This window comes from Cherax quadricarinatus, chromosome 5 (genome assembly GCF_038502225.1).
Source record: "Cherax quadricarinatus isolate ZL_2023a chromosome 5, ASM3850222v1, whole genome shotgun sequence".
Lineage (NCBI taxonomy): Eukaryota > Metazoa > Arthropoda > Malacostraca > Decapoda > Parastacidae > Cherax > Cherax quadricarinatus.
The window spans coordinates 9,532,657-9,560,156 of NC_091296.1; the positions used below are offsets into that span (position 1 = coordinate 9,532,657).

At 47.4% G+C, this 27,500-nt stretch overlaps 1 protein-coding gene across 1 annotated transcript in view; it reads right to left on the minus strand.

Annotated features, from left to right (window-relative positions):
• kcc (solute carrier family 12 member kcc) overlaps positions 1–27,500 on the minus strand; it is a 489,611-nt gene that overhangs the window by 359,961 nt on the left and 102,150 nt on the right. The window contains exon 2 of the mRNA XM_070099766.1: positions 25,203–26,749. Coding sequence (XP_069955867.1) covers positions 25,203–25,473 — 271 coding nt within the window. The 5' untranslated portion in view covers positions 25,474–26,749. The remainder of the gene's footprint in view (positions 1–25,202; positions 26,750–27,500) is intronic.

Consider the following 27,500-nt stretch of genomic DNA (forward strand, 5'->3'; position numbering starts at 1 on the left):
GTCAGTCACTTGTTTAAGTCTAGTCGAGTCGTGAGACATAGCGAACTACTTGGAGCACTTACACACATACACACTTACTTGTACATATTTGTAATATCTTATTAAATGTTAATGTACCAGACGGTACTAAGAATTATAAATGTGATATGTGCTTTCAGCACAATAATATTGTACTCGAGAGAAGTGATATTATTTTGATTACTGTGATTAATTTAATTTAATTTAATTTGATAATATACCTCTAGACTTAATAAATTTATTAAATTTTAATTTCTCTAGTTAGTAGCCTACCAGTTGTAATCCTGAAGAACTATTGAATCATACTGAATTCTAATGGATAATTGGAGAAGGATACTGACTACTTGTTACTAAAACCCAGTAACAGGCGGGATGTTAGAAGGGCAGTCCTTTCTAGTATTCACTGGAGATCTCTAAGCTTTTAGAATCGCGTTTTTTGTAACACATCACCACTACCAACATCACTACCACCACAACATCTACGATCATCACTACCACCACAACCACTACCACCACAACCACTACCATCATCACTACTACCACAACCGCTACCATCACCATTACCATCATCACTACCACCACAACCACTACCATCACCACTACCATCATCACTACCATCACAACCACTACCATCACCACTACCAACATTACTACCACCACAACATCTACGATCATCACTACCACCACAACCACTACCACCACAACCACTACCACCACAACCGCTACCATCACCATTACCATCATCACTACCACCCCAACCACTACCATCACCACTAAAACCACAACCACTACCATCACCACTACCACCACAACCACTACCACCACAACCACTAACTTCACCACTCCCACCACAACCACTACCATCACCACTACCATCATTACTACCATCACAACCACTACCATCACCACTACCACCATCACCTCTACATCATCACTACCACCACAACCACTACCATCATCACTACCACCACAACCACTACCCCCACAACCACTACCATGATCACTACCACTATCACCACTACCATCATCACTACCACCACAACCACTACCATCATCACTACCACCACAACCACTACCCCCACAACCACTACCATGATCACTACCACCATCACCTCTACCATCTTCACTACCACCACAACCACTACCATCATCACTACCACCACAACCACTACCCCCACAACCAGTACCATGATCACTACCACCATCACCACTACCATCATCACTATCACCACAACCACTACCATCATCACTACCACCACAACCACTACCCCCACAACCACTACCATCATTACTACCACCATCACCACTACCATCATCACTACCACCACAACCACTACCATCATCACTACCACCATCACCACTACCATCATCACTACCACCACAACCACTACCATCATCACTACCACCATCACCACTACCATCATCACTACCACCACAACCACTACCATCACTACCACCATCACCACTACCATCATCACTACCACCACAACCAATACCATTATCACTACCACCAGAACCATTACCATCATCACTACCACCACAACCACTATCATCATCACTACCACCACAACCACTACCATCATCACTACCACCACAACCACTACCATCACCACTATCATCATCACTACCACCACAACCACTACCACCACAACCACTACCATCATCACTACCACCACAACCACTACCATCATTACTACCACCATCACTACCACCACAACCACTACCATCATCACTACCACCATCACCACTACCATCATCACTACCATCACAACCACTACCATCATCACTATCATCACTACCATCATCACTACCACCATCACCACTACCATCATCACTACCATCACAACCACTACCATCATCACTATCATCACTACCACCACAACCACTACCATCACCACTACCACCACAACCACTACCATCATCACTACGACCACAACCACTACCATCATTACTACCACCATCACCACTACCATCATCACTACCACCACAACCACTACCATCATCACTACGACCACAACCACTACCATCATTACTACCACCATCACCACTACCATCATCACTACCACCACAACAACTACCATCATTACTACCACCATCACCACTACCATCATCACTACCACCACAACCACTACCATCATCACTACCACCATCACCACTACCATCATCACTACCATCACAACCACTACCATCATCACTATCATCACTACCACCACAACCACTACCATCACCACTACCACCACAACCACTACCATCACTACGACCACAACCACTACCATCATTACTACCACAATCACCACTACCATCACCACTACCATCACCACTACCACCACAACCACTACCATCATCACTACCACCACAACCACTACCATCATTACTACCACCATCACCACTACCATCATTACTACCACCATCACCACTACCATCATCACTACCACCACAACCACTACCATCATTACTACCACCATCACCACTACCATCATCACTACCACCACAACCACTACCATCATCACTACCACCATCACCACTACCATCATCACTACCACCACAACCACTACCATCATTACTACCACCATCACCACTACCATCATCACTACCACCACAACCACTACCATCATCACTACCACCATCACCACCACCATCATCACTACCATCACAACCACTACCATCATCACTACCATCACAATCACTACCATCATCACTACCATCACCACTACCATCACACTACCATCATCACTACCATCACAACCACTACCATCATCACTACCACCACAACCACTACCATCATCACTACCATCACAACCACTACCATCACCACTGTCATCATCACTACCACCACAACCACTACCATCACCACTACCACCACAACCACTATCATCATCACTACCACCACAACCACTACCATCACCACTACCACAATCACCACTACTATCATCACTACCACAACCACTACCATCATCACTACCACCATCACCACTACCATCATCACTACCACTACCACCATCACCACTACCATCATCACTACCATCACAACCACTACCACCATTACCACTACCATCATCACTACCATCACAACCATCACCACTACCACCACAACCACTATCATCATCACTACCACCACAACCACTACCATCATTACTACCACCATCACCACTACCATCATCACTACCACCACAACCACTACCATCATCACTACCACCATCACCACTACCATCACCACTACCACCACAACCACTACCATCATCACTACCACCACAACCACTACGATCATTATTACCACCATCACCACTACCATCATCACTACCACCACAACCACTACCATCATCACTACCACCATCACCACTACCATCATCACTACCACCACAACCACTACCATCATTACTACCACCATCACCACTACCATCATCACTACCACCATCACCACTACCATCATCACTACCACCATCACCACTACCATCATCACTACCACCACAACCACTACCATCATCACTACCACCACAACCACTATCATCCTCACTACCACCATCACCACTACCATCATCATTACCACCACAACCACTACCATCATCACTACTACCATCACCACTACCACCATCACCACTACCATCATCACTACCATCACAACCACTACCACCACTACCACCATCACCACTACCATTATCACTACCATCACAACCACTACCACCACTACCACCATCACCACTACCATCATCACTACCATCACAACCACTACCACCACTACCACCATCACCACTACCATCACCACTACCACCACAACCACTACCATCATCATTACCACCACAACCACTACCATCATCACTACCACCATCACCACTACCACCATCACCACTACCATCATCACTACCATCACAACCACTACCACCACTACCACCATCACCACTACCATCATCACTACCATCACAACCACTACCACCACTACCACCATCACCACTACCATCACCACTACCACCACAACCACTACTGTACATGTAACATTCAACACGGAGAACTAGTACTTAAGGCTCGAATACTCTTCCTTATTTCAGCAATGCCGAAATAACGAAGAATGAACAAGTGAAACAAATAACGCAGCAGTAACGCCACAAGCGTAGCAGTAACGCCACTAGCGTAGTAGTAACGCCAATAACGCAGCAGTAACGCCAATAGCGTAGCAGTAACGCCACTAGAGCAGTACTAACGCAACTAGCGTAGTAGTAACGCTAATAGCGTAGTAATAACGCAAACAGCGTAGTAATAATGCCACTAGCGTAGTAAAAGCGTCAACAGCGTAGCAGTAACGCCAATACCGTAGTAGTAACTTCACTAGCGTAGTAAAAATTTCAGTAGCGTAGAATTAACGCCAATAGCGTAGTAGTAACGCCACCAGCGTAGTAGTAACTCCACTAGCGTAGTAGTAACGCCACTAGCGTAGTAGTAACTCCACTAGCGTAGTAGTAACGCCAATAGCGTAATAGTAACGCTACTACCGTAGTAGTAACGGCAATAGCGTGGTAGTAACGCCAATACCATAGTATTAACTCCACTAGCGTAGTAGTAACGCCACTAGCGTAGTAGTAACTCCACTAGCGTAGTAGTAACGCCACAAGCGTAGTACTAACTCCACTAGCGTAGTAGTAACGCCAATAGCGTAGTAGTAACGCTACTACCGTAGTAGTAACGGCAATAGCGTGGTAGTACGCCAATACCATAGTAGTAACTCCACTAGCGTTGTAGTAACGCCAATAGCGTTGTAGTAACGCCAATAGCGTAGTAGTAACGCTACTACCGTAGTAGTAACGCCAATACCATAGTAGTAACGCCAACCGCAGTAGTAACTACACTAGCGTAGTAGTAACGCCAATAGCGTAGTAGTAACGCCACTAGCGTAGTTGTAGCGCTACTACCGTAGTAGTAACGCCAATACCGTAGTAGTAACGCCACTAGCGTAGTTGTAGCGCTACTACCGTAGTAGTAACGCCAATACCGTAGTAGTAACGCCAATACCGTAGTAGTAACGCCAATACCGTAGTAGTAACGCCAATACCGTAGTAGTAACGCCAATACCGTAGTAGTAACGCCACTAGCGTAGTTGTAGCGCTACTACCGTAGTAGTAACGCCAATACCGTAGTAGTAACGCCAATACCGTAGTAGTAACGCCAATACCGTAGTAGTAACGCCAATACCGTAGTAGTAACGCCAATACCTTAGTAGTGACGCCAATACCATAGTAGTAACGCCAATACCGTAGTAGTAACGCCAATACCGTAGTAGCAACGCCAATACCGTAGTAGTAACTCCAAACCCGTAGTAGTAACGCCAATACCGTAGTAGTAACGCAAATACTGTAGTAGTAACGCCAATACCTTAGTAGTGACGCCAATACCATAGCAGTAACGCCAATACCATAGTAGTAACGCCAATACCGTAGTAGTAACGCCAATACCTTAGTACTGACGCCAATACCATAGTAGTAACGCCAATACCGTAGTAGTAACTCCAAAACCGTAGTAGTAACGCCAATACCGTAGTAGTAACGCCATTACCGTAGTAGTAACGCCAATACCGTAGTAGTAACGCCAAAACCGTAGTAGTAACGCCAATACCGTAGTAGTAACGCCAATACCGTAGTAGTAACGCCAATACCGTAGTAGTAACGCCAAAACAGTAGTAGTAACGCCAATACCGTAGTAGTAACGCCAATACCGTAGTAGTAACGCCAAAACCGTAATAGTAACGCCAATACCGTAGTAGTAACACTAATACCGTAGTAGTAACGCCAATACCGTAGTAGTAACGCCAATACCGTAGTAGTAACGCCAATACCGTAGTAGTAACGCCAATACCGTAGTAGTAACGCCAATACCGTAGTAGTAACGCCAATACCGTAGTAGTAACGCCAATACCGTAATAGTAACGCCAATACCGTAGTAGTAACGCCAATACCGTAGTAGTAACGCCAATACCGTAGTAGTAACGCCAATACCGTAGTAGTAACGCCAATATCGTAGTAGTAACGCCAATACCGTAGTAGTAACGCCAATACCGTAGTAGCAACGCCAATACCGTAGTAGTAACGCCAATACCGTAGTAGCAACGCCAATACCGTAGTAGTAACGCCAATACCGAAGTAGTAACGCCAATACCGTAGGAGCAACGCCAATACCATAGTAGTAACGCCAATACCGAAGTAGTAACGCCAATACCGTAGTAGCAACGCCAATACCGTAGTAGTAACGCCAATACCGTAGTAGCAACGCCAATATCGTAGTAGCAACGCCAATACCGTAGTAGCAACGCCAATACCGAAGTAGCAACGCCAATACCGTAGTAGTAACGCCAATACCGAAGTAGTAACGCCAATACCGTAGTAGTAACGCCAATATCGTAGTAGCAACGCCAATACCGTAGTAGTAACGCCAATACCGTAGTAGCAACGCCAATATCGTAGTAGCAACGCCAATACCGTAGTAGTAACGCCAATACCGTAGTAGTAACGCCAATATCGTAGTAGCAACGCCAATACCGTAGTAGTAACGCCAATACCGTAGTAGTAACGCCAATATCGTAGTAGCAACGCCAATACCGTAGTAGTAACGCCAATACCGTAGTAGCAACGCCAATATCGTAGTAGCAACGCCAATACCGTAGTAGTAACGCCAATACCGAAGTAGTAACGCCAATACCGTAGTAGTAACGCCAATACCGTAGTAGCAACGCCAATACCGTAGTAGTAACGCCAATACCGTAGTAGTAACGCCATTATCGTAGTAGCAACGCCAATACCGCAATAGTAACACCAATACCGTAGTAGTAACGCCAATACCGTAGTAGTAACGCCAATATCGTAGTAGTAACGCCAATACCGTAGTAGTAACGCCAATACCGTAGTATTAACGCCAATATCGAAGTAGCAACGCCAATACCGCAATAGTAACGCCAATACCGTAGTAGTAACGCCAATACCGTAGTAGCAACGCCAATACCGTAGTATTAACGCCAATATCGTAGTAGCAACGCCAATACCGCAATAGTAACGCCAATACCGTAGTAGTAACGCCAATACCGTAGTAGTAACGCCAATACCGTAGTAGTAACGCCAATACCGTAGTAGTAACGCCAATACCGTAGTATTAACGCCAATATCGTAGTAGCAACGCCAATACCGTAGTAGTAACGCCAATACCGTAGTAGCAACGCCAATATCGTAGTAGCAACGCCAATACCGTAGTAGTAACGCCAATACCGAAGTAGTAACGGCAATACCGTAGTAGTAACGCCAATACCGTAGTAGCAACGCCAATACCGTAGTAGTAACGCCAATACCGTAGTAGTAACGCCAATATCGTAGTAGCAACGCCAATACCGCAAGAGTAACGCCAATACCGTAGTAGTAACGCCAATACCGTAGTAGTAACGCCAATATCGTAGTAGTAACGCCAATACCGTAGTAGTAACGCCAATACCGTAGTAGTAACGCCAATACCGTAGTAGTAACGCCAATACCGTAGTAGTAACGCCAATATCGTAGTAGTAACGCCAATACCGTAGTAGTAACGCCAATATCGTAGTAGTAACGCCAATATCGTAGTAGTAACGCCAATACCGTAGTAGTAACGCCAATATCGTAGTAGTAACGCCAATACCGTAGTAGTAACGCCAATATCGTAGTAGTAACGCCAATACCGTAGTAGTAACGCCAATATCGTAGTAGTAACGCCAATACCGTAGTAGTAACGCCAATACCGTAGTAGTAACGCCAATATCGTAGTAGTAACGCCAATATCGTAGTAGTAACGCCAATACCGTAGTAGTAACGCCAATACCGTAGTAGTAACGCCAATATCGTAGTAGTAACGCCAATACCGTAGTAGTAACGCCAATATCGTAGTAGTAACGCCAATATCGTAGTAGTAACGCCAATACCGTAGTAGTAACGCCAATATCGTAGTAGTAACGCCAATACCGTAGTAGTAACGCCAATATCGTAGTAGTAACGCCAATACCGTAGTAGTAACGCCAATATCGTAGTAGTAACGCCAATACCGTAGTAGTAACGCCAATATCGTAGTAGTAACGCCAATACCGTAGTAGTAACGCCAATACCGTAGTAGTAACGCCAATATCGTAGTAGTAACGCCAATATCGTAGTAGTAACGCCAATACCGTAGTAGTAACGCCAATATCGTAGTAGTAACGCCAATACCGTAGTAGTAACGCCAATACCGTAGTAGTAACGCCAATATCGTAGTAGTAACGCCAATATCGTAGTAGTAACGCCAATACCGTAGTAGTAACGCCAATATCGTAGTAGTAACGCCAATACCGTAGTAGTAACGCCAATATCGTAGTAGTAACGCCAATACCGTAGTAGTAACGCCAATACCGTAGTAGTAACGCCAATATCGTAGTAGTAACGCCAATATCGTAGTAGTAACGCCAATACCGTAGTAGTAACGCCAATATCGTAGTAGTAACGCCAATACCGTAGTAGTAACGCCAATACCGTAGTAGTAACGCCAATATCGTAGTAGTAACGCCAATATCGTAGTAGTAACGCCAATACCGTAGTAGTAACGCCAATATCGTAGTAGTAACGCCAATACCGTAGTAGTAACGCCAATACCGTAGTAGTAACGCCAATACCGTAGTAGTAACGCCAATACCGTAGTAGTAACGCCAATATCGTAGTAGTAACGCCAAAAACAAATTTGTAATGCAGTTAATGAGATGTCACAACTAACGACGTAGTAACGCAGATAATGCGTACTTACAGAAATAGAATAGTGAAAGAAATAACTAAGTAATGAAAAAATAACAATGTGGAACAAGACAGGACATCCTGGATCCTGGGGAAGGACATCCTGGATCCTGGGGAAGGACATCCTGGGTCCTGGGGAAGGACATCCTGGATCCTGGGGAAGGACATCCTGGGTCCTGTGGAAGGACATCCTGGGTCCTGGGGAAGGACATCCTGGATCCTGGGGAAGGACATCCTGGGTCCTGGGGAAGGACATACTGGGTCCTGTGGAAGGACATCCTGGGTCCTGGGGAAGGACATCCTGGGTCCTGTGGAAGGACATCCTGGGTCCTGGGGAAGGACATCCTGGGTCCTGGGGAAGGACATCCTGGGTCCTGGGGAAGGACATCCTGGGTCCTGGGGAAGGATATCCTGGGTCCTGGGGAAGGACATCCTGGGTCCTGGGGAAGGACATCCTGGGTCCTGGGGAAGGACATCCTGGATCCTGGGGAAGGACATCCTGGGTCCTGGGGAAGGACATCCTGGGTCCTGGGGAAGGACATCCTGGGTCCTGGGGAAGGACATCCTGGGTCCTGGGGAAGGACATCCTGGGTCCTGGGGAAGGACATCCTGGGTCCTGGGGAAGGACATCCTGGGTCCTGGGGAAGGACATCCTGGGTCCTGGGGAAGGACATCCTGGGTCCTGGGGAAGGACATCCTGGGTCCTGGGGAAGGACATCCTGGGTCCTGGGGAAGGACATCCTGGGTCCTGGGGAAGGACATCCTGGGTCCTGGGGAAGGACATCCTGGGTCCTGGGGAAGGACATCCTGGGTTCTGGGGAAGGACATCCTGGGTCCTGGGGAAGGACATCCTGGGTCCTGGGGAAGGACATCCTGGGTCCTGGGGAAGGACATCCTGGGTCCTGGGGAAGGACATCCTGGGTCCTGGGGAAGGACATCCTGGGTCCTGGGGAAGGACATCCTGGGTCCTGGGGAAGGACATCCTGGGTCCTGGGGAAGGACATCCTGGGTCCTGGGGAAGGACATCCTGGGTCCTGGGGAAGGACATCCTGGGTCCTGGGGAAGGACATCCTGGGTCCTGGGGAAGGACATCCTGGGTCCTGGGGAAGGACATCCTGGGTCCTGGGGAAGGACATCCTGGGTCCTGGGGAAGGACATCCTGGGTCCTGGGGAAGGACATCCTGGACATCCTGGGGAAGGACATCCTGGGTCCTGTGTGGAAGGACATCCTGGATCCTGGGGAAGGACATCCTGGGTCCTGGGGAAGGACATCCTGGGTCCTGGGGAAGGACATCCTGGGTCCTGGGGAAGGACATCCTGGGTCCTGGGGAAGGACATCCTGGGTCCTGGGGAAGGACATCCTGGATCCTGGGGAAGGACATCCTGGGTCCTGGGGAAGGACATCCTGGGTCCTGGGGAAGGACATCCTGGGTCCTGGGGAAGGACATCCTGGGTCCTGGGGAAGGACATCCTGGTCCTGGGGAAGGACATCCTGGGTCCTGGGGAAGGACATCCTGGGTCCTGGGGAAGGACATCCTGGGTCCTGGGGAAGGACATCCTGGGTCCTGGGGAAGGACATCCTGGGTCCTGGGGAAGGACATCCTGGGTCCTGGGGAAGGACATCCTGAAGGTCCTGGGGAAGGACATCCTGGGTCCTGGGGAAGGACATCCTGGGTCCTGGGGAAGGACATCCTGGATCCTGGGGAAGGACATCCTGGGTCCTGGGGAAGGACATCCTGGGTCCTGGGGAAGGACATCCTGGATCCTGGGGAAGGACATCCTGGGTCCTGGGGAAGGACATCCTGGGTCCTGGGGAAGGACATACTGGGTCCTGGGGAAGGACATCCTGGGTCCTGGGGAAGGACATCCTGGGTCCTGTGGAAGGACATACTGGGTCCTGGGGAAGGACATCCTGGGTCCTGGGGAAGGACATCCTGGGTCCTGGGGAAGGACATCCTGGGTCCTGTGGAAGGACATACTGGGTCCTGGGGAAGGACATCCTGGGTCCTGGGGAAGGACATCCTGGGTCCTGGGGAAGGACATCCTGGGTCCTGGGGAAGGACATCCTGGATCCTGGGGAAGGACATCCTGGGTCCTGGGGAAGGACATACTGGGTCCTGGGGAAGGACATCCTGGGTCCTGGGGAAGGACATCCTGGGTCCTGTGGAAGGACATACTGGGTCCTGGGGAAGGACATCCTGGGTCCTGGGGAAGGACATACTGGGTCCTGGGGAAGGACATTCTGGGTCCTGGGGAAGGACATCCTGGGTCCTGGGGAAGGACATCCTGGATCCTGGGGAAGGACATACTGGGTCCTGGGGAAGGACATCCTGGGTCCTGTGGAAGGACATACTGGGTCCTGGGGAAGGACATTCTGGGTCCTGGGGAAGGACATCCTGGGTCCAGGGGAAGGACATCCTGGGTCCTGTGGAAGGACATCCTGGGTCCTGGGGAAGGACATCCTGGGTCCTGGGGAAGGACATCCTGGGTCCAGGGGAAGGACATCCTGGGTCCAGGGGAAGGACATCCTGGGTCCTGGGGAAGGACATCCTGGGTCCTGGGGAAGGACATTCTGGGTCCTGTGGAAGGACATACTGGGTCCTGGGGAAGGACATCCTGGGCCCTGGGGAAGGACATCCTGGGTCCTGGGGAAGGACATCCTGGGTCCTGGGGAAGGACATACTGTGTCCTGTGGAAGGACATCCTGGGTCCTGGGGAAGGACATCCTGGGTCCTGGGGAAGGACATACTGGGTCCTGGGGAAGGACATCCAGGGTCCTGGGGAAGGACATACTGGGTCCTGTGGAAGGACATCCTGGGTCCTGGGGAAGGACATACTGGGTCCTGGGGAAGGACATCCTGGGTCCTGCGGAAGGACATCCTGGGTCCTGGGGAAGGACATACTGGGTCCTGGGGAAGGACATACTGGGTCCTGTGGAAGGACATCCTGGGTCCTGTGGAAGGACATTCTGGGTCCTGGGGAAGGACATCCTGAGTCCTGGGGAAGGACATCCTGGGTCCTGGGGAAGGACATCCTGGGTCCTGGGGAAGGACATACTGGGTCCTGTGGAAGGACATCCTGGGTCCTGGGGAAGGACATACTGGGTCCTGGGGAAGGACATCCTGGGTCCTGGGGAAGGACATCCTGGGTCCTGTGGAAGGACATACTGGGTCCTGGGGAAGGACATCCTGGGTCCTGGGGAAGGACATACTGGGTCCTGGGGAAGGACATTCTGGGTCCTGGGGAAGGACATCCTGGGTCCTGGGGAAGGACATCCTGGATCCTGGGGAAGGACATACTGGGTCCTGGGGAAGGACATCCTGGGTCCTGTGGAAGGACATACTGGGTCCTGGGGAAGGACATTCTGGGTCCTGGGGAAGGACATCCTGGGTCCAGGGGAAGGACATCCTGGGTCCTGTGGAAGGACATCCTGGGTCCTGGGGAAGGACATCCTGGGTCCTGGGGAAGGACATCCTGGGTCCAGGGGAAGGACATCCTGGGTCCAGGGGAAGGACATCCTGGGTCCTGGGGAAGGACATCCTGGGTCCTGGGGAAGGACATTCTGGGTCCTGTGGAAGGACATACTGGGTCCTGGGGAAGGACATCCTGGGCCCTGGGGAAGGACATCCTGGGTCCTGGGGAAGGACATCCTGGGTCCTGGGGAAGGACATACTGTGTCCTGTGGAAGGACATCCTGGGTCCTGGGGAAGGACATCCTGGGTCCTGGGGAAGGACATACTGGGTCCTGGGGAAGGACATCCAGGGTCCTGGGGAAGGACATACTGGGTCCTGTGGAAGGACATCCTGGGTCCTGGGGAAGGACATACTGGGTCCTGGGGAAGGACATCCTGGGTCCTGCGGAAGGACATCCTGGGTCCTGGGGAAGGACATACTGGGTCCTGGGGAAGGACATACTGGGTCCTGTGGAAGGACATCCTGGGTCCTGTGGAAGGACATCCTGGGTCCTGGGGAAGGACATCCTGAGTCCTGGGGAAGGACATCCTGGGTCCTGGGGAAGGACATCCTGGGTCCTGGGGAAGGACATCCTGGGTCCTGGGGAAGGACATACTGGGTCCTGTGGAAGGACATCCTGGGTCCTGGGGAAGGACATACTGGGTCCTGGGGAAGGACACACTGGGTCCTGTGGAAGGACATCCGGGGTCCTGTGGAAGGACATCCTGGGTCCTTTGGAAGGACATCATGGGTCCCTGGGAAGGATATCACAAGTCCATCTCTAGATCAAGGTAATTCCCCTTCTATATGAAAGAAAGGTGTTGAAGAGTCTCGGTCCCCTTACACTTCTTCATCTCCTAGTGTACTCATGGTAGCCCTACTTTTCATTGACATTACATTAAATCATCTGGCAAGTTTCTTGAGGTACTGGGCAGTGATTTCAGTGTGCAAGTTTGGGACTAATCCCTCCATGGAAGGAAGTGCAAAATAAACTCAAGGAAAAGCAGCGGCGCGGTGGGAACAATAATGGAGCACTATGTCAACATTAGTGGCCTCAGATTATTCAACATTTTACCAGAAGATATCAGAAACATTGCTGGAACAAGTATATAAGTCTTTAAGAGGAAACTGGACAAGTATCTTCACCAGGTGCCAGATCAACCAGCCTGGTTGACCAGGCTAGCACCAGACGAGCCTGGCCCCTGGCCGGGCTCCGAGAGTAGCAAGATTCTTGAAACTCGCTAAAGGTATAAAGGTATCCAGGATTTAGCAGGTGTAAATTATGAGGTACCTTTCTCGCCTGTGTTCCAATAAATACACTTCAAGGGGGATCAAGAGTTCCTATACACTGAGGCAGAAGTAAGATGCTTGTACTCACCTGAGGAGGAGCAACATGTACTCAGGGAGCAGCATCACACATGTACTCACCTGAGGAAGAACAAGAATAAATATCATTAACACAAGAGTGTTATCAGTAGAACAGTTAAAATTATATATATATATATATATATATATATATATATATATATATATATATATATATATATATATATATATATATATATATATATATATATATATATATATTCTCGTATACGTTTAAAGATATATTTTTTTCATTTATGTTAATGTAAAAATTAATAATTCTGAAGCAAAAGAACCTTAGAAAACTTACCTGACCTTATTATAACAAGCGTAATTTAATTTAGCCTAATCCAACTAAATATATTTTAGATAAGTTTACAATAATTTAATAATAAACAAACACAATGGAATATTTTTTTTTCGTTAGGTTCAGTATGATTTTTGCGAAATTATTGCATACACAAATTTTCGCTTGCCTTATTAGGCAAGAAGAGCGTTGCTATTTAAGCACAGTCAGTGAGTATTTCAGACAGTCAGTGAGTGCTTCAGACAGTCAGTGAGTGCTTCAGACAGGCAGTGAGTACTTCAGACAGGCAGCGAGTACTTCAGACAGGCAGTGAGTACTTCAGACAGTCAGTGAGTGCTTCAGACAGTCAGTGAGTGCTTCAGACAGGCAGTGAGTACTTCAGACAGGCAGTGAGTACTTCAGACAGGCAGTGAGTGCTTCAGACAGGCAGTGAGTACTTCAGACAGTCAGTGAGTGCTTCAGACAGTCAGTGAGTGCTTCAGACAGGCAGTGAGTACTTCAGACAGGCAGTGAGTACTTCAGACAGTCAGTGAGTGCTTCAGACAGGCAGTGAGTACTTCAGACAGACAGGCAGTGAGTACTTCAGTCAGTGAGTGATTCAGACAGTCAGTGAGTATTTCAGACAGTCAGTGAGTGCTTCAGACAGGCAGTGAGTACTTCAGACAGTCAGTGAGTGCTTCAGACAGGCAGTGAGTACTTTAGACAGGCAGTGAGTACTTCAGACAGGCAGTGAGTACTTCAGTCAGTGAGTGCTTCAGACAGTCAGTGAGTGCTTCAGACAGGCAGTGAGTACTTCAGACAGGCAGTGAGTGCTTCAGACAGGCAGTGAGTACTTCAGACAGTCAGTGAGTGCTTCAGACAGGCAGTGAGTACTTCAGACAGGCAGTGAGTACTTCAGACAGTCAGTGAGTGCTTCAGACAGTCAGTGAGTGCTTCAGACAGTCAGTGAGTGCTTCAGACAGGCAGTGAGTACTTCAGACAGTCAGTGAGTGCTTCAGACAGGCAGTGAGTACTTCAGTCAGTGAGTGATTCAGACAGTCAGTGAGTATTTCAGACAGTCAGTGAGAGCTTCAGACAGGCAGTGAGTACTTCAGACAGTCAGTGAGTGCTTCAGACAGGCAGTGAGTACTTCAGACAGGCAGTGAGTACTTCAGACAGGCAGTGAGTACTTCAGTCAGTGAGTGCTTCAGACAGTCAGTGAGTGCTTCAGACAGGCAGTGAGTACTTCAGACAGGCAGTGAGTGCTTCAGACAGGCAGTGAGTACTTCAGACAGTCAGTGAGTGCTTCAGACAGGCAGTGAGTACTTCAGACAGGCAGTGAGTACTTCAGACAGTCAGTGAGTGCTTCAGACAGTCAGTGAGTGCTTCAGACAGTCAGTGAGTGCTTCAGACAGGCAGTGAGTACTTCAGACAGGCAGTGAGTACTTCAGACAGTCAGTGAGTGCTTCAGACAGGCAGTGAGTACTTCAGACAGTCAGTGAGTGCTTCAGACGGGCAGTGAGTACTTCAGACAGGCAGTGAGTACTTCAGACAGGCAGTGAGTACTTCAGTCAGTCAGTGAGTGCTTCAGACAGGCAGTGAGTACTTCAGACAGTCAGTGAGTGCTTCAGACAGGCAGTGAGTACTTCAGACAGTCAGTGAGTGCTTCAGACAGTCAGTGAGTGCTTCAGACAGGCAGTGAGTACTTCAGACAGGCAGTGAGTACTTCAGTCAGTGAGTGATTCAGACAGTCAGTGAGTATTTCAGACAGTCAGTGAGTGCTTCAGACAGGCAGTGAGTGCTTCAGACAGGCAGTGAGTACTTCAGTCAGTGAGTGATTCAGACAGTCAGTGAGTACTTCAGACAGTCAGTGAGTGCTTCAGACAGTCAGTGAGTGCTTCAGACAGTCAGTGAGTGCTTCAGACAGGCAGTGAGTGCTTCAGACAGTCAGTGAGTGCTTCAGACAGGCAGTGAGTGCTTCAGACAGGCAGTGAGTGCTTCAGACAGGCAGTGAGTGCTTCAGACAGTCAGTGAGTACTTCAGACCGTCAGTGAGTGCTTCAGACAGGCAGTGAGTACTTCAGACAGTCAGTGAGTGCTTCAGACAGTCAGTGAGTGCTTCAGACAGTCAGTGAGTACTTCAGACAGGCAGTGAGTGCTTCAGACAGGCAGTGAGTACTTCAGTCAGTGAGTGATTCAGACAGTCAGTGAGTACTTCAGACAGTCAGTGAGTGCTTCAGACAGGCAGTGAGTACTTCAGACAGGCAGTGAGTACTTCAGACAGTCAGTGAGTGCTTCAGTCAGTGAGTGCTTCAGACAGGCAGTGAGTACTTCAGACAGGCAGTGAGTACTTCAGTCAGTGAGTGCTTCAGACAGTCAGTGAGTACTTCAGACAGTCAGTGAGTGCTTCAGACAGTCAGTGAGTGCTTCAGACAGGCAGTGAGTACTTCAGACAGGCAGTGAGTACTTCAGTCAGTGAGTGCTTCAGACAGTCAGTGAGTACTTCAGACAGTCAGTGAGTGCTTCAGACAGGCAGTGAGTGCTTCAGACAGGCAGTGAGTACTTCAGACAGGCAGTGAGTACTTCAGACAGGCAGTGAGTACTTCAGACAGGCAGTGAGTACTTCAGACAGTCAGTGAGTGCTTTAGACAGTCAGAGTACTTCAGACAGTCAGTGAGTGCTTCAGACAGGCAGTGAGTACTTCAGACAGTCAGTGAGTGCTTCAGACAGTCAGTGAGTGCTTCAGACAGGCAGTGAGTACTTCAGACAGTCAGTGAGTGCTTCAGACAGGCAGTGAGTACTTCAGACAGTCAGTGAGTGCTTCAGACAGGCAGTGAGTGCTTCAGACAGGCAGTGAGTACTTCAGACAGGCAGTGAGTACTTCAGACAGGCAGTGAGTACTTCAGACAGGCAGTGAGTACTTCAGACAGTCAGTGAGTGCTTTAGACAGTCAGAGTACTTCAGACAGTCAGTGAGTACTTCAGACAGTCAGTGAGTACTTCAGACAGTCAGTGAGTGCTTTAGACAGTCAGAGTACTTCAGACAGTCAGTGAGTACTTCAGACAGTCACTGAGTGCTTCAGACAGTCGGAAACGTTCACTAAAATCGTAGTGATCAATGTTAAATTTGCTCAGTGTCTCAGCAAACAGAGTTATGTCTTAGTTAAGTCCACTGAGATGACAACAACAACTGGAAGGGGGGGGGGATATGGGACAGTACAGAGCAGTCATGTTTGTAGAGGATAGTACAGCGCAGTCATGTTTGTAGAGGATAGTACAGCGCAGTCATGTTTGTAGAGGATAGTACAGCGCAGTCATGGTTGTAGAGGATAGTACAGAGCACTCATGGTTGTAGAGGATAGTACAGAGCAGTCATGGTTGTAGAGGATAGTACAGAGCAGTCATGTTTGTAGAGGATAGTACAGCGCAGTCATGGTTGTAGAGGATAGTACAGAGCAGACATGGTTGTAGAGGATAGTACAGAGCAGTCATGGTTGTAGAGGATAGTACAGAGCAGTCATGGTTGTAGAGGATAGTACAGAGCAGTCATGGTTGTAGAGGATAGTACAGAGCAGACATGGTTGTAGAGGATAGTACAGCGCAGTCATGGTTGTAGAGGATAGTACAGAGCAGACATGGTTGTAGAGGATAGTACAGAGCAGACAGGGTTGTAGAGGATAGTACAGAGCAGACATGGCTGTAGAGGATAGTACAGAGCAGTCATGGTTGTAGAGGATAGTACAGAGCAGTCATGGTTGTAGAGGATAGTACAGAGCAGTCATGTTTGTAGAGGATAGTACAGAGCAGTCATGGTTGTAGAGGATAGTACAGAGCAGTCATGGTTGTAGAGGATAGTACAGAGCAGACATGGTTGTAGAGGATAGTACAGAGCAGTCATGGTTGTAGAGGATAGTACAGAGCAGTCATGGTTGTAGAGGATAGTACAGAGCAGTCATGGTTGTAGAGGATAGTACAGAGCAGACATGGCTGTAGAGGATAGTACAGAGCAGTCATGGTTGTAGAGGATAGTACAGAGCAGTCATGGTTGTAGAGGATAGTACAGAGCAGACATGGCTGTAGAGGATAGTACAGAGCAGTCATGGTTGTAGAGGATAGTACAGAGCAGACATGGTTGTAGAGGATAGTACAGAGCAGTCATGGTTGTAGAGGATAGTACAGAGCAATCATGGTTGTAGAGGATAGTACAGAGCAGACAGGGTTGTAGAGGATAGTACAGAGCAGTCATGGTTGTAGAGGATAGTACAGAGCAGACATGGTTGTAGAGGATAGTACAGAGCAGTCATGGTTGTAGAGGATAGTACAGAGCAGACATGGTTGTAGAGGATAGTACAGAGTAGACATGGTTTTAGAGGATAGTACAGAGCAGTCATGGTTGTAGAGGATAGTACAGAGCAGACATGGTTGTAGAGGATAGTACAGAGCAGACATGGTTGTAGAGGATAGTACAGAGCAGTCATGGTTGTAGAGGATAGTACAGAGCAGACATGGTTGTAGAGGATAGTACAGAGCAGTCATGGTTGTAGAGGATAGTACAGAGCAATCATGGTTGTAGAGGATAGTACAGAGCAGACATGGTTGTAGAGGATAGTACAGAGCAGTCATGGTTGTAGAGGATAGTACAGAGCAGACATGGTTGTAGAGGATAGTACAGAGCAGTCTTGGTTGTAGAGGATAGTACAGAGCAGTCATGGTTGTAGAGGATAGTACAGAGCAGTCACGGTCGTAGAGGATAGTACAGAGCAGTCATGGTTGTAGAGGATAGTACAGAGCAGTCATGGTTGTAGAGGATAGTACAGAGCAGTCATGGTTGTAGAGGATAGTACAGAGCAGTCATGGTTGTAGAGGATAGTACAGAGCAGTCATGGTTGTAGAGGATAGTACAGAGCAGTCATGGTTGTAGAGGATAGTACAGAGCAGTCATGGTTGTAGAGGATAGTACAGAGCAGACATGGTTGTAGAGGATAATACAGAGCAGTGATGGTTGTAGAGGATATTACAGAGCAGTGATGGTTGTAGAGGATAGTACAGAGCAGTCATGGTTGTAGAGGATAGTACAGAGCAGTCATGGTTGTAGAGGATAGTACAGAGCAGACATGGTTGTAGAGGATAATACAGAGCAGTGATGGTTGTAGAGGATATTACAGAGCAGTGATGGTTGTAGAGGATAGTACAGAGCAGTCATGGTTGTAGAGGATAGTACAGAGCAGTCATGGTTGTAGAGGATATTACAGAGCAGTGATGGTTGTAGAGGATAGTACAGAGCAGACATGGTTGTAGAGGATAGTACAGAGCAGTCATGGTTGTAGAGGATATTACAGAGCAGTGATGGTTGTAGAGGATAGTACAGAGCAGTCATGGTTGTAGAGGATAGTAAAGAACAGTCATGGTACCTGGCACTGGTTTAATAGTCATGATACCTGGCACTGGTTTAATAGTCATGATACCTGACACTGGTTTAATAGTCATGATACCTGGCACTGGTTTAATAATCATGATACCTGGCACTGGTTTAATAGTCATGATACCTGACACTGGTTTAATAGTCATGATACCTGGCACTGGTTTAATAGTCATGATACCTGGCACTGGTTTAATAGTCATGATACCTGGCACTGGTTTAATAGTCATGATACCTGGCACTGGTTTAATAGTCATAATACCTGGCACTGGTTTAAGTCATGATACCTGGCACTGGTTTAATAGTCATGATACCTGGCACTGGTTTAATAGTCATGATACCTGGCACTGGTTTAATAGTCATAATACCTGGCACTGGTTTAAGTCATGATACCTGGCACTGGTTTAATAGTCATGATACCTGGCACTGGTTTAACAGTCATGATACCTGGCACTGGTTTAACAGTCATGATACCTGGCAGTGGTTTAACAGTCATGATACCTGGCAGTGGTTTAACAGCCAAGATACCTGGCACTGGTTTAATAGTCATGATACCTGGCACTCGTTTAACAGTCATGATACCTGGAAGTGGTTTAACAGTCATGATACCTGGCACTGGTTTAACAGTCATGATACTTGGCACTGGTTTAACAGTCATGATACCTGGCCCTGGTTTACAACAAAGTACTCTCACTACTAGTTACTAGTACAAATGAACTCAAGCACTGGTTTAGAGTACATGGGAAAGACAGACAATGACCTAAAAGTCCACACCGAGGCTGTCAAATGAGAAGAAATGTCAGTCTTCTACCTGGCTAAGGACCATCATGAATGGTCTGTGTGTGTGTGTGTGTGTGTGTGTGTGTGTGTGTGTGTGTGTGTGTGTGTGTGTGTGTGTGTGTGTGTGTGTGTGTGTGTGAATCAAGAATAGTAAAGCAGAAGGCACACTAACCATCTCTCCACCAAATTTCTTTGAAGATACGAAAAACAATGACAACATATGCGTCAACAATCCTGGCGCCTCGTCAAATACCCTTAAATTGCAGAGTAATATTGCTGACAAAGACATGAAGTGTAGCGGCGGCCATGTCTCCCTGGTTAGCAACATAACTGTCATGTTGATATACTTAGCAAGGGTGGCAGTGCAACACTTCTGACACTTGCCTAAGTGTTGTAATTGCTCCCTGACAGATTACGGAACACTCGCTTGTATAACTGTGTTTTGTTCTGTCAGAACTTTTGTTGCAGTTTGTCTGGGTATTAAGTCGTGTCTATGAGAGTGCTGGAGCAGAGTCTTCAGTTACTGGAGCAAAGTCTTTAGTTACTGGAGCAAAGTCTTTAGTTACTAGAGCAAAGTCTTCAGTTACTGGAGCAAAGTCTTCAGTTACTGGAGCAAAGTCTTCAGTTACTGGAGCAAAGTCTTTAGTTACTAGAACAAAGTCTTCAGTTACTGGAGCAAAGTCTTCAGTTACTGGAGCAAAGTCTTCAGTTACTGGAGCAAAGTCTTCAGTTACTGGAGCAAAGTCTTCAGTTACTGGAGCAAAGTCTTCAGTTACTAGAGCAAAGTCTTCAGTTACTGGAGCAAAGTCTTCAGTTACTGGAGCAAAGTCTTCAGTTACTGGAGCAAAGTCTTCAGTTACTGGAGCAAAGTCTTCAGTTACTGGAGCAAAGTCTTCAGTTACTAGAGCAAAGTCTTCAGTTACTGGAGCAAAGTCTTCAGTTACTAGAGCAAAGTCTTCAGTTACTAGAGCAAAGTCTTCAGTTACTGGAGCAAAGTCTTCAGTTACTGGAGCAAAGTCTTCAGTTACTGGAGCAAAGTCTTCAGTTACTGGAGCAAAGTCTTCAGTTACTGGAGCAAAGTCTTTAGTTACTAGAACAAAGTCTTCAGTTACTGGAGCAAAGTCTTCAGTTACTGGAGCAAAGTCTTCAGTTACTGGAGCAAAGTCTTCAGTTACTGGAGCAAAGTCTTCAGTTACTGGAGCAAAGTCTTCAGTTACTAGAGCAAAGTCTTCAGTTACTGGAGCAAAGTCTTCAGTTACTGGAGCAAAGTCTTCAGTTACTGGAGCAAAGTCTTCAGTTACTGGAGCAAAGTCTTCAATTACTGGAGCAAAGTCTTCAGTTACTGGAGCAAAGTCTTCAGTTACTGGAGCAAAGTCTTCAGTTACTAGAGCAAAGTCTTCAGTTACTGGAGCAAAGTCTTCAGTTACTGGAGCAAAGTCTTCAGTTACTGGAGCAAAGTCTTCAGTTACTGGAGCAAAGTCTTCAGTTACTGGAGCAAAGTCTTCAGTTACTAGAGCAAAGTCTTCAGTTACTGGAGCAAAGTTCAGTTACTAGAGCAAAGTCTTCAGTTACTAGAGCAAAGTCTTCAGTTACTGGAGCAAAGTCTTCAGTTACTGGAGCAAAGTCTTCAGTTACTGGAGCAAAGTCTTCAGTTACTGGAGCAAAGTCTTTAGTTACTGGAGCAAAGTCTTCAGTTACTGGAGCAAAGTCTTTAGTTACTGGAGCAAAGTCTTTAGTTACTGGAGCAAAGTCTTCAGTTACTGGAGCAAAGTCTTCAGTTACTGGAGCAAAGTCTTCAGTTACTGGAGCAAAGTCTTCAGTTACTGGAGCAAAGTCTTCAGTTACTGGAGCAAAGTCTTTAGTTGAACATCAAAATGGTATACAATACCGACAGGTTGGTAGGTAAGACACAAAGGCAACAGTTAGGCAACTTTATTCCGAAACGTTTCGCCTACACAGTAGGCTTCTTCAGTCGAATACAGAAAGTAGGCAGGAACAGTAGAGATGTGAAGACGATGTAATCAGTCCATCACCCTTGAAGTCGTTGAATTTGAGGTTGTCAGTCCCTCAGCCTGGAGAGTTCAGTTCCATAGTCAGGAACTATCTGAAGATCAAGCGACAGTGCAGAGACTTAAATACTGTCGGAAGGAGAGGTGCATAGTAGTAGTAGTAGTAGTAGTGAGAATGTAGCCACTGAGAGGTCAGGTCCCTCTCAGATCCAACAGTTCTCACTTGAAAGGGTTGTCCAAGGTGTTTTCTGTACCAAGAGGCCATGTGTTGCAGTGTCTGACAAGATGAACATCAAAATGGTATAAAATACCGACAGGTTGGTAGGTAAGACACAAAGGCAACAGTTAGGCAACTTTATTCCGAAACGTTTCGCCTACACAGTAGGCTTCTTCAGTCGATTACAGAAAGTAGGCAGGAACAGTAGAGATGTGAAGACGATGTAATCAGTCCATCACCCTTGAAGTCGTAGAATTTGAGGTTGTCAGTCCCTCAGCCTGTGTAGGCGAAACGTTTCGGAATAAAGTTGCCTAACTGTTGCCTTTGTGTCTTACCTACCAACCTGTCGGTATTTTATACCATTTTGATGTTCATCTTGTCAGACACTGCAACACATGGCCTCTTGGTACAGAAAACACCTTGGACAACCCTTTCAAGTGAGAACTGTTGGATCTGAGAGGGACCTGACCTCTCAGTGGCTACATTCTCACTACTACTACTACTACTACTATGCACCTCTCCTTCCGACAGTATTTAAGTCTCTGCACTGTCGCTTGATCTTCAGATAGTTCCTGACTATGGAACTGAACTCTCCAGGCTGAGGGACTGACAACCTCAAATTCAACGACTTCAAGGGTGATGGACTGATTACATCGTCTTCACATCTCTACTGTTCCTGCCTACTTTCTGTATTCGACTGAAGAAGCCTACTGTGTAGGCGAAACGTTTCGGAATAAAGTTGCCTAACTGTTGCCTTTGTGTCTTACCTACCAACCAAAGTCTTTAGTTACTGGAGCAAAGTCTTTAGTTACTAGAGCAAAGTCTTCAGTTACTGGAGCAAAGTCTTTAGTTACTGGAGCAAAGTCTTTAGTTACTGGAGCAAAGTCTTCAGTTACTGGAGCAAAGTCTTTAGTTACTGGAGCAAAGTCTTTAGTTACTGGAGCAAAGTCTTCAGTTACTGGAGCAAAGTCTTTAGTTACTGGAGCAAAGTCTTCAGTTACTGGAGCAAAGTCTTTAGTTACTGGAGCAAAGTCTTCAGTTACTGGAGCAAAGTCTTCAGTTACAGGAACAGAACTATACTGATCAGCGAATCACTGGACTAAATCAGTGTTCTCGATCAGGCCTAATCAACAGACCAAATCAGTCCTATTGAACCTAATCGGTAGCCCCAATCAGTCCTTTTGAACCTAATAAGTAGCCTCAATCAGGCCCGGGACTAAACAGTAGCCCAATCAGCAATCAGCACAACAAACCACGTCAATCAGTAAATTGTGACGCGTCTGAAACAACTACAAAGCCTGAAGTTTCAAAAACTGCTGAAAGCTTCATTTATTACGAGCCTGAAGTTTCAACAACCGCTGAAAGTAACATTCTTCACGAGCCTGAAAAAACTACACTGCCTGAAGCTTTAAGAACTCCCACTAGAAGTCTCATTCTTTGCGAGCCTGAAGCAACTACCAAGCCCGAAGCTTCAACAACTGCTTGAAGCCTCATTCTTCGCGTGGGGAGCCAAGCGCCCCCGGACGCTCTACAACCTCGCCCCCGCCACCGCCCCTGCAGCCAATCAGAACTCCTGGTCAGGGAAACGTGCGGCGGGGAGAGCCAATCATGAGGCAGCGCGGGAACTCTCAGAGAGCGCGCCAAGAGACTCTGACTCCCAGATGGTACCATGATTGAGCACAAAACGGCTGCCGATAACAACTCTTCAAGAACGCTTCCCGCAGGACATTTTTTTCGATATAAAAATATATCTATTTAATCTGCAATCTATAAGAAAGTGAACTGAATTATACAGAACATAAGAATAGAAGAACACTGCAGAAGGCCTACTGGCCCAAACTAGGTAGGTCCTTCTGTAATTGTAAGTAAGAAAATCATTGAGTCTATATATGAGAGTTAAGTCAATTAGGGATTTATTTTAGGATTAATCTATGGTAGGAGTCATGGTACAGGGGATGGAAATGATGGTAGACACTCACCTGCTGGTTAACCATTCATGTTAGTGATGGTAGTCACTCACCTGCTGATTGACCATTCATGGGAGTGATGGTAGTACTCACCTGTTGGCTGACCATTCATGGGAGTGATGGTAGACACCTGTTGGTTGACCATTCATGGTAGTGATGGTAGTCACTCACCTGCTATATGACCATTCATGGGAGTGATGGTAGTCACCTGCTGTTTGACCATTGATAGTAATGGTAGCTACCTGCTGGTTGATCATTGATGGTAGTGTTGGTTTCCTGCTGGATGACCATTCATGGCAGTAGTGATGGTAGTCACTCACCTGGTGGCTAACCATTCATGGTAGTAGTTATGGTTGACACCTGGTGGTTGACCATGATAATAGTTATGGTAGTCATCTAGTGGCTGACCATTCATGGTAAGTCATGGTAGACACCTGGTGGCTGACCATTCATGGTAATAGTCATGGTAGACTTCCGGTGGCTGACCATTCATGGTAATAGTCATGGTAGTCACTCACCTGCTGGTTGACCATTCATGGTAATAGTCATGGTAGTCACCTGGTGGCTGACCATTCATGGTAGTAGTGATGGTAGATACGTGGCGGCTGACCATTCATGGTAATAGTCATGGTAGTCACTCACCTGGTGGCTGACCATTCATGGTAGTAGTGGTGGTAGATACCTGGCGGTTAACCATTCATGGTAATAGTCATGGTAGTCACTCACCTGCTGGTTGACCATTCATGGTAATAGTCATACTAGTCACCTGGTGACTGACCATTCATGGTAGTAGTGATGGTAGATACCTGGCGGCTGACCATTCATGGTAATAGTCATGGTAGTCACTCACCTGGTGGCTGACCATTCATGGTAGTAGTGGTGGTAGATACCTGGCGGTTAACCATTCATGGTAATAGTCATGGTAGTCACTCACCTGGTGGCTGACCATTCATGGTAGGGGTGATGGGAGTCGACCAGTCGGTAAAGTTGGCGACCACATCGCTGCTGGCGGAACCTCCCAGCGCCCCGAAGACGTACTTCCGGCCGACAGCCGGCGAAGCCTCGCAGCAGCCGACGACGCTGCCGACGCCGACGGACGTCGGGGTGGTGTCGGCTGGGGTTGTCGTCACTGGTGACAACGAGACCCCTGACGTCAGGGGTTCAGACTCAGGGCTCAACTTGTCGTCTAAAACGTGATTCATCATGTCTGCTTGAGCGCTTGTAGCAATCAGTGCTTGAGCGTTCGTTAAAGTCTGTCAAGTGCTTGTTCCAGTAACAACCTTGAGTGCTTGTTCCAGTAACAACCTTGAGTGCTTGTTCCAGTAACAACCTTGAGTGCTTGTTCCACTAACAACCTTGAGTGCTTGTTCCAGTAACAACCTTGAGTGCTTGTTCCACTAACAACCTTGAGTGCTTGTTCCAGTAACAACCTTGAGTGCTTGTTCCACTAACAACCTTGAGTGCTTGTTCCAGTAACAACCTTGAGTGCTTGTTCCAGTAAGTATTCTTAATCTTTGTTCCAGTACTCCCTACTTTAAGTGCTTGTTAAACATAACCTTGTAGCGAAGCCTTTGTTCCATCAACCGCTGTTCACTCTACTACACCTTCACCTCTTGGTACAAGACTTCATCACATACCGGCAATGTCCGTGTTCAAAATGCCCGTAAAACAGTATGTTCAGCCTGAACGAGATGAACAGTCTTTTATAGTGAACTTTCAAAGACTTTCACAATTGGCGTTTTGAAGAGTTTCTTTCCGTGTCTGCGTAGAGTGCTCGAAACGTTCTCGAACACACTGTGGATGGGAGCTAAGACGCGTACGGAGAGTTTCTGAACACGTTCGTGCAAATCCCAGGCAGGCGAACGTTCGAAACGCTTACGAACGCCATCTTCACGAGCCCTTGAGAGAGACAAGTTGCAACACCTCACAGGCAACCCTCACTGAACAAGCTGTGAAGCGAAGTTTGGAACAAGCCAGTCCCCTGACAGTTTCCAGACAGGTGAAGAGAAGCTTGGAATAAGCCAGTCCCCTGACAGTTTCCAGACAGGTGAAGCGAAGCTTGGAATAAGCCAGTCCCCTAACAGTTTCCAGACAGGTGAAGCGAAGCTTGGAATAAGCCAGTCCCCTGACAGTTTCCAGACAGGATGACTTAAGCTTGGAACAAGCCAGTCTCTGACAGGCTGCTGTACACTCCCTCACTCCGCTGAATACTTTTGGAACACAGTCTTTTGAGCTGGTGGACCAACCAGCCACACTCAGCACGTTTCGAACCAGTCTAAATTGAGCACTTTTCGAACCCCACCCACCACTGTGTTCACAGTTTGTGATTCAAAGGTGATGTGTAGATTTCCACCCTGAGCTCGGCTCTGTAAGGGAGTTTACACCCTGAGCTCGGCTCTGCATCTACGGGAGAGGAGTAGTTCAGGGAGGGAGGGGATAAGGGTCAACGTGCATTGAGATTGTTAGCTAATTTCGCTCTTCCTGAAAATAAGAAAATTATATTAAGTACAGAGGTGTCACTTTCTCTCAGATTCACTTCCTCTCAAAGTCACTTTCCCCTCGGTGTCATTTTCCCCTCCGTCGTTTTCCCTCAGTCACTTTCTCTTCAGAGTCATTTTCCTTGAATCAAATATTCGTTTCCCTTGAATCAAAGAATCCTTTTCCTTGAGGGAGGGAGGGAAGAATATGATGGAGGGAAGAATATGAGGGAGGGAAGAATATGAGGGAGGGAAGAATATGAGGGAGGAAGGATATAAGGATATGAAGGAGGGGGAGAAGGAAGAACATGAGGGAGGGGGATATAAGAATATGAGGGAGAGGGAAAGGAAGGATATGAGGGAGGGAGGGTGATAAATATCTAGGACAAGGAAAAATAAGGGAGAAAACGATAGGAAGTGAGAGAGTTTAAACCAAAATATCACAACACCCGCCCCCCCCCACACACAGAACACTCTCCCCGTGGGTCCTTAGAGAAGGAGCAGATATACTGTGTGTGCCACTAACCACAATCTTCAACACATCTCTTGAAACTGGGCAACTACCTGAGGTATGGAAGACCGCAAATGTAGTCCCCATTTTTAAGAAAGGAGACAGAAACGAGGCGCTAAACTACATACCAGTGTCACTGACGTGTATAGTATGCAAAGTCATGGAGAAGATGATCAGGAGGAGAGTGGTGGAGCACCTGGAACGGAACAAAATTATAAACGACAACCAGCACGGATTCATGGAA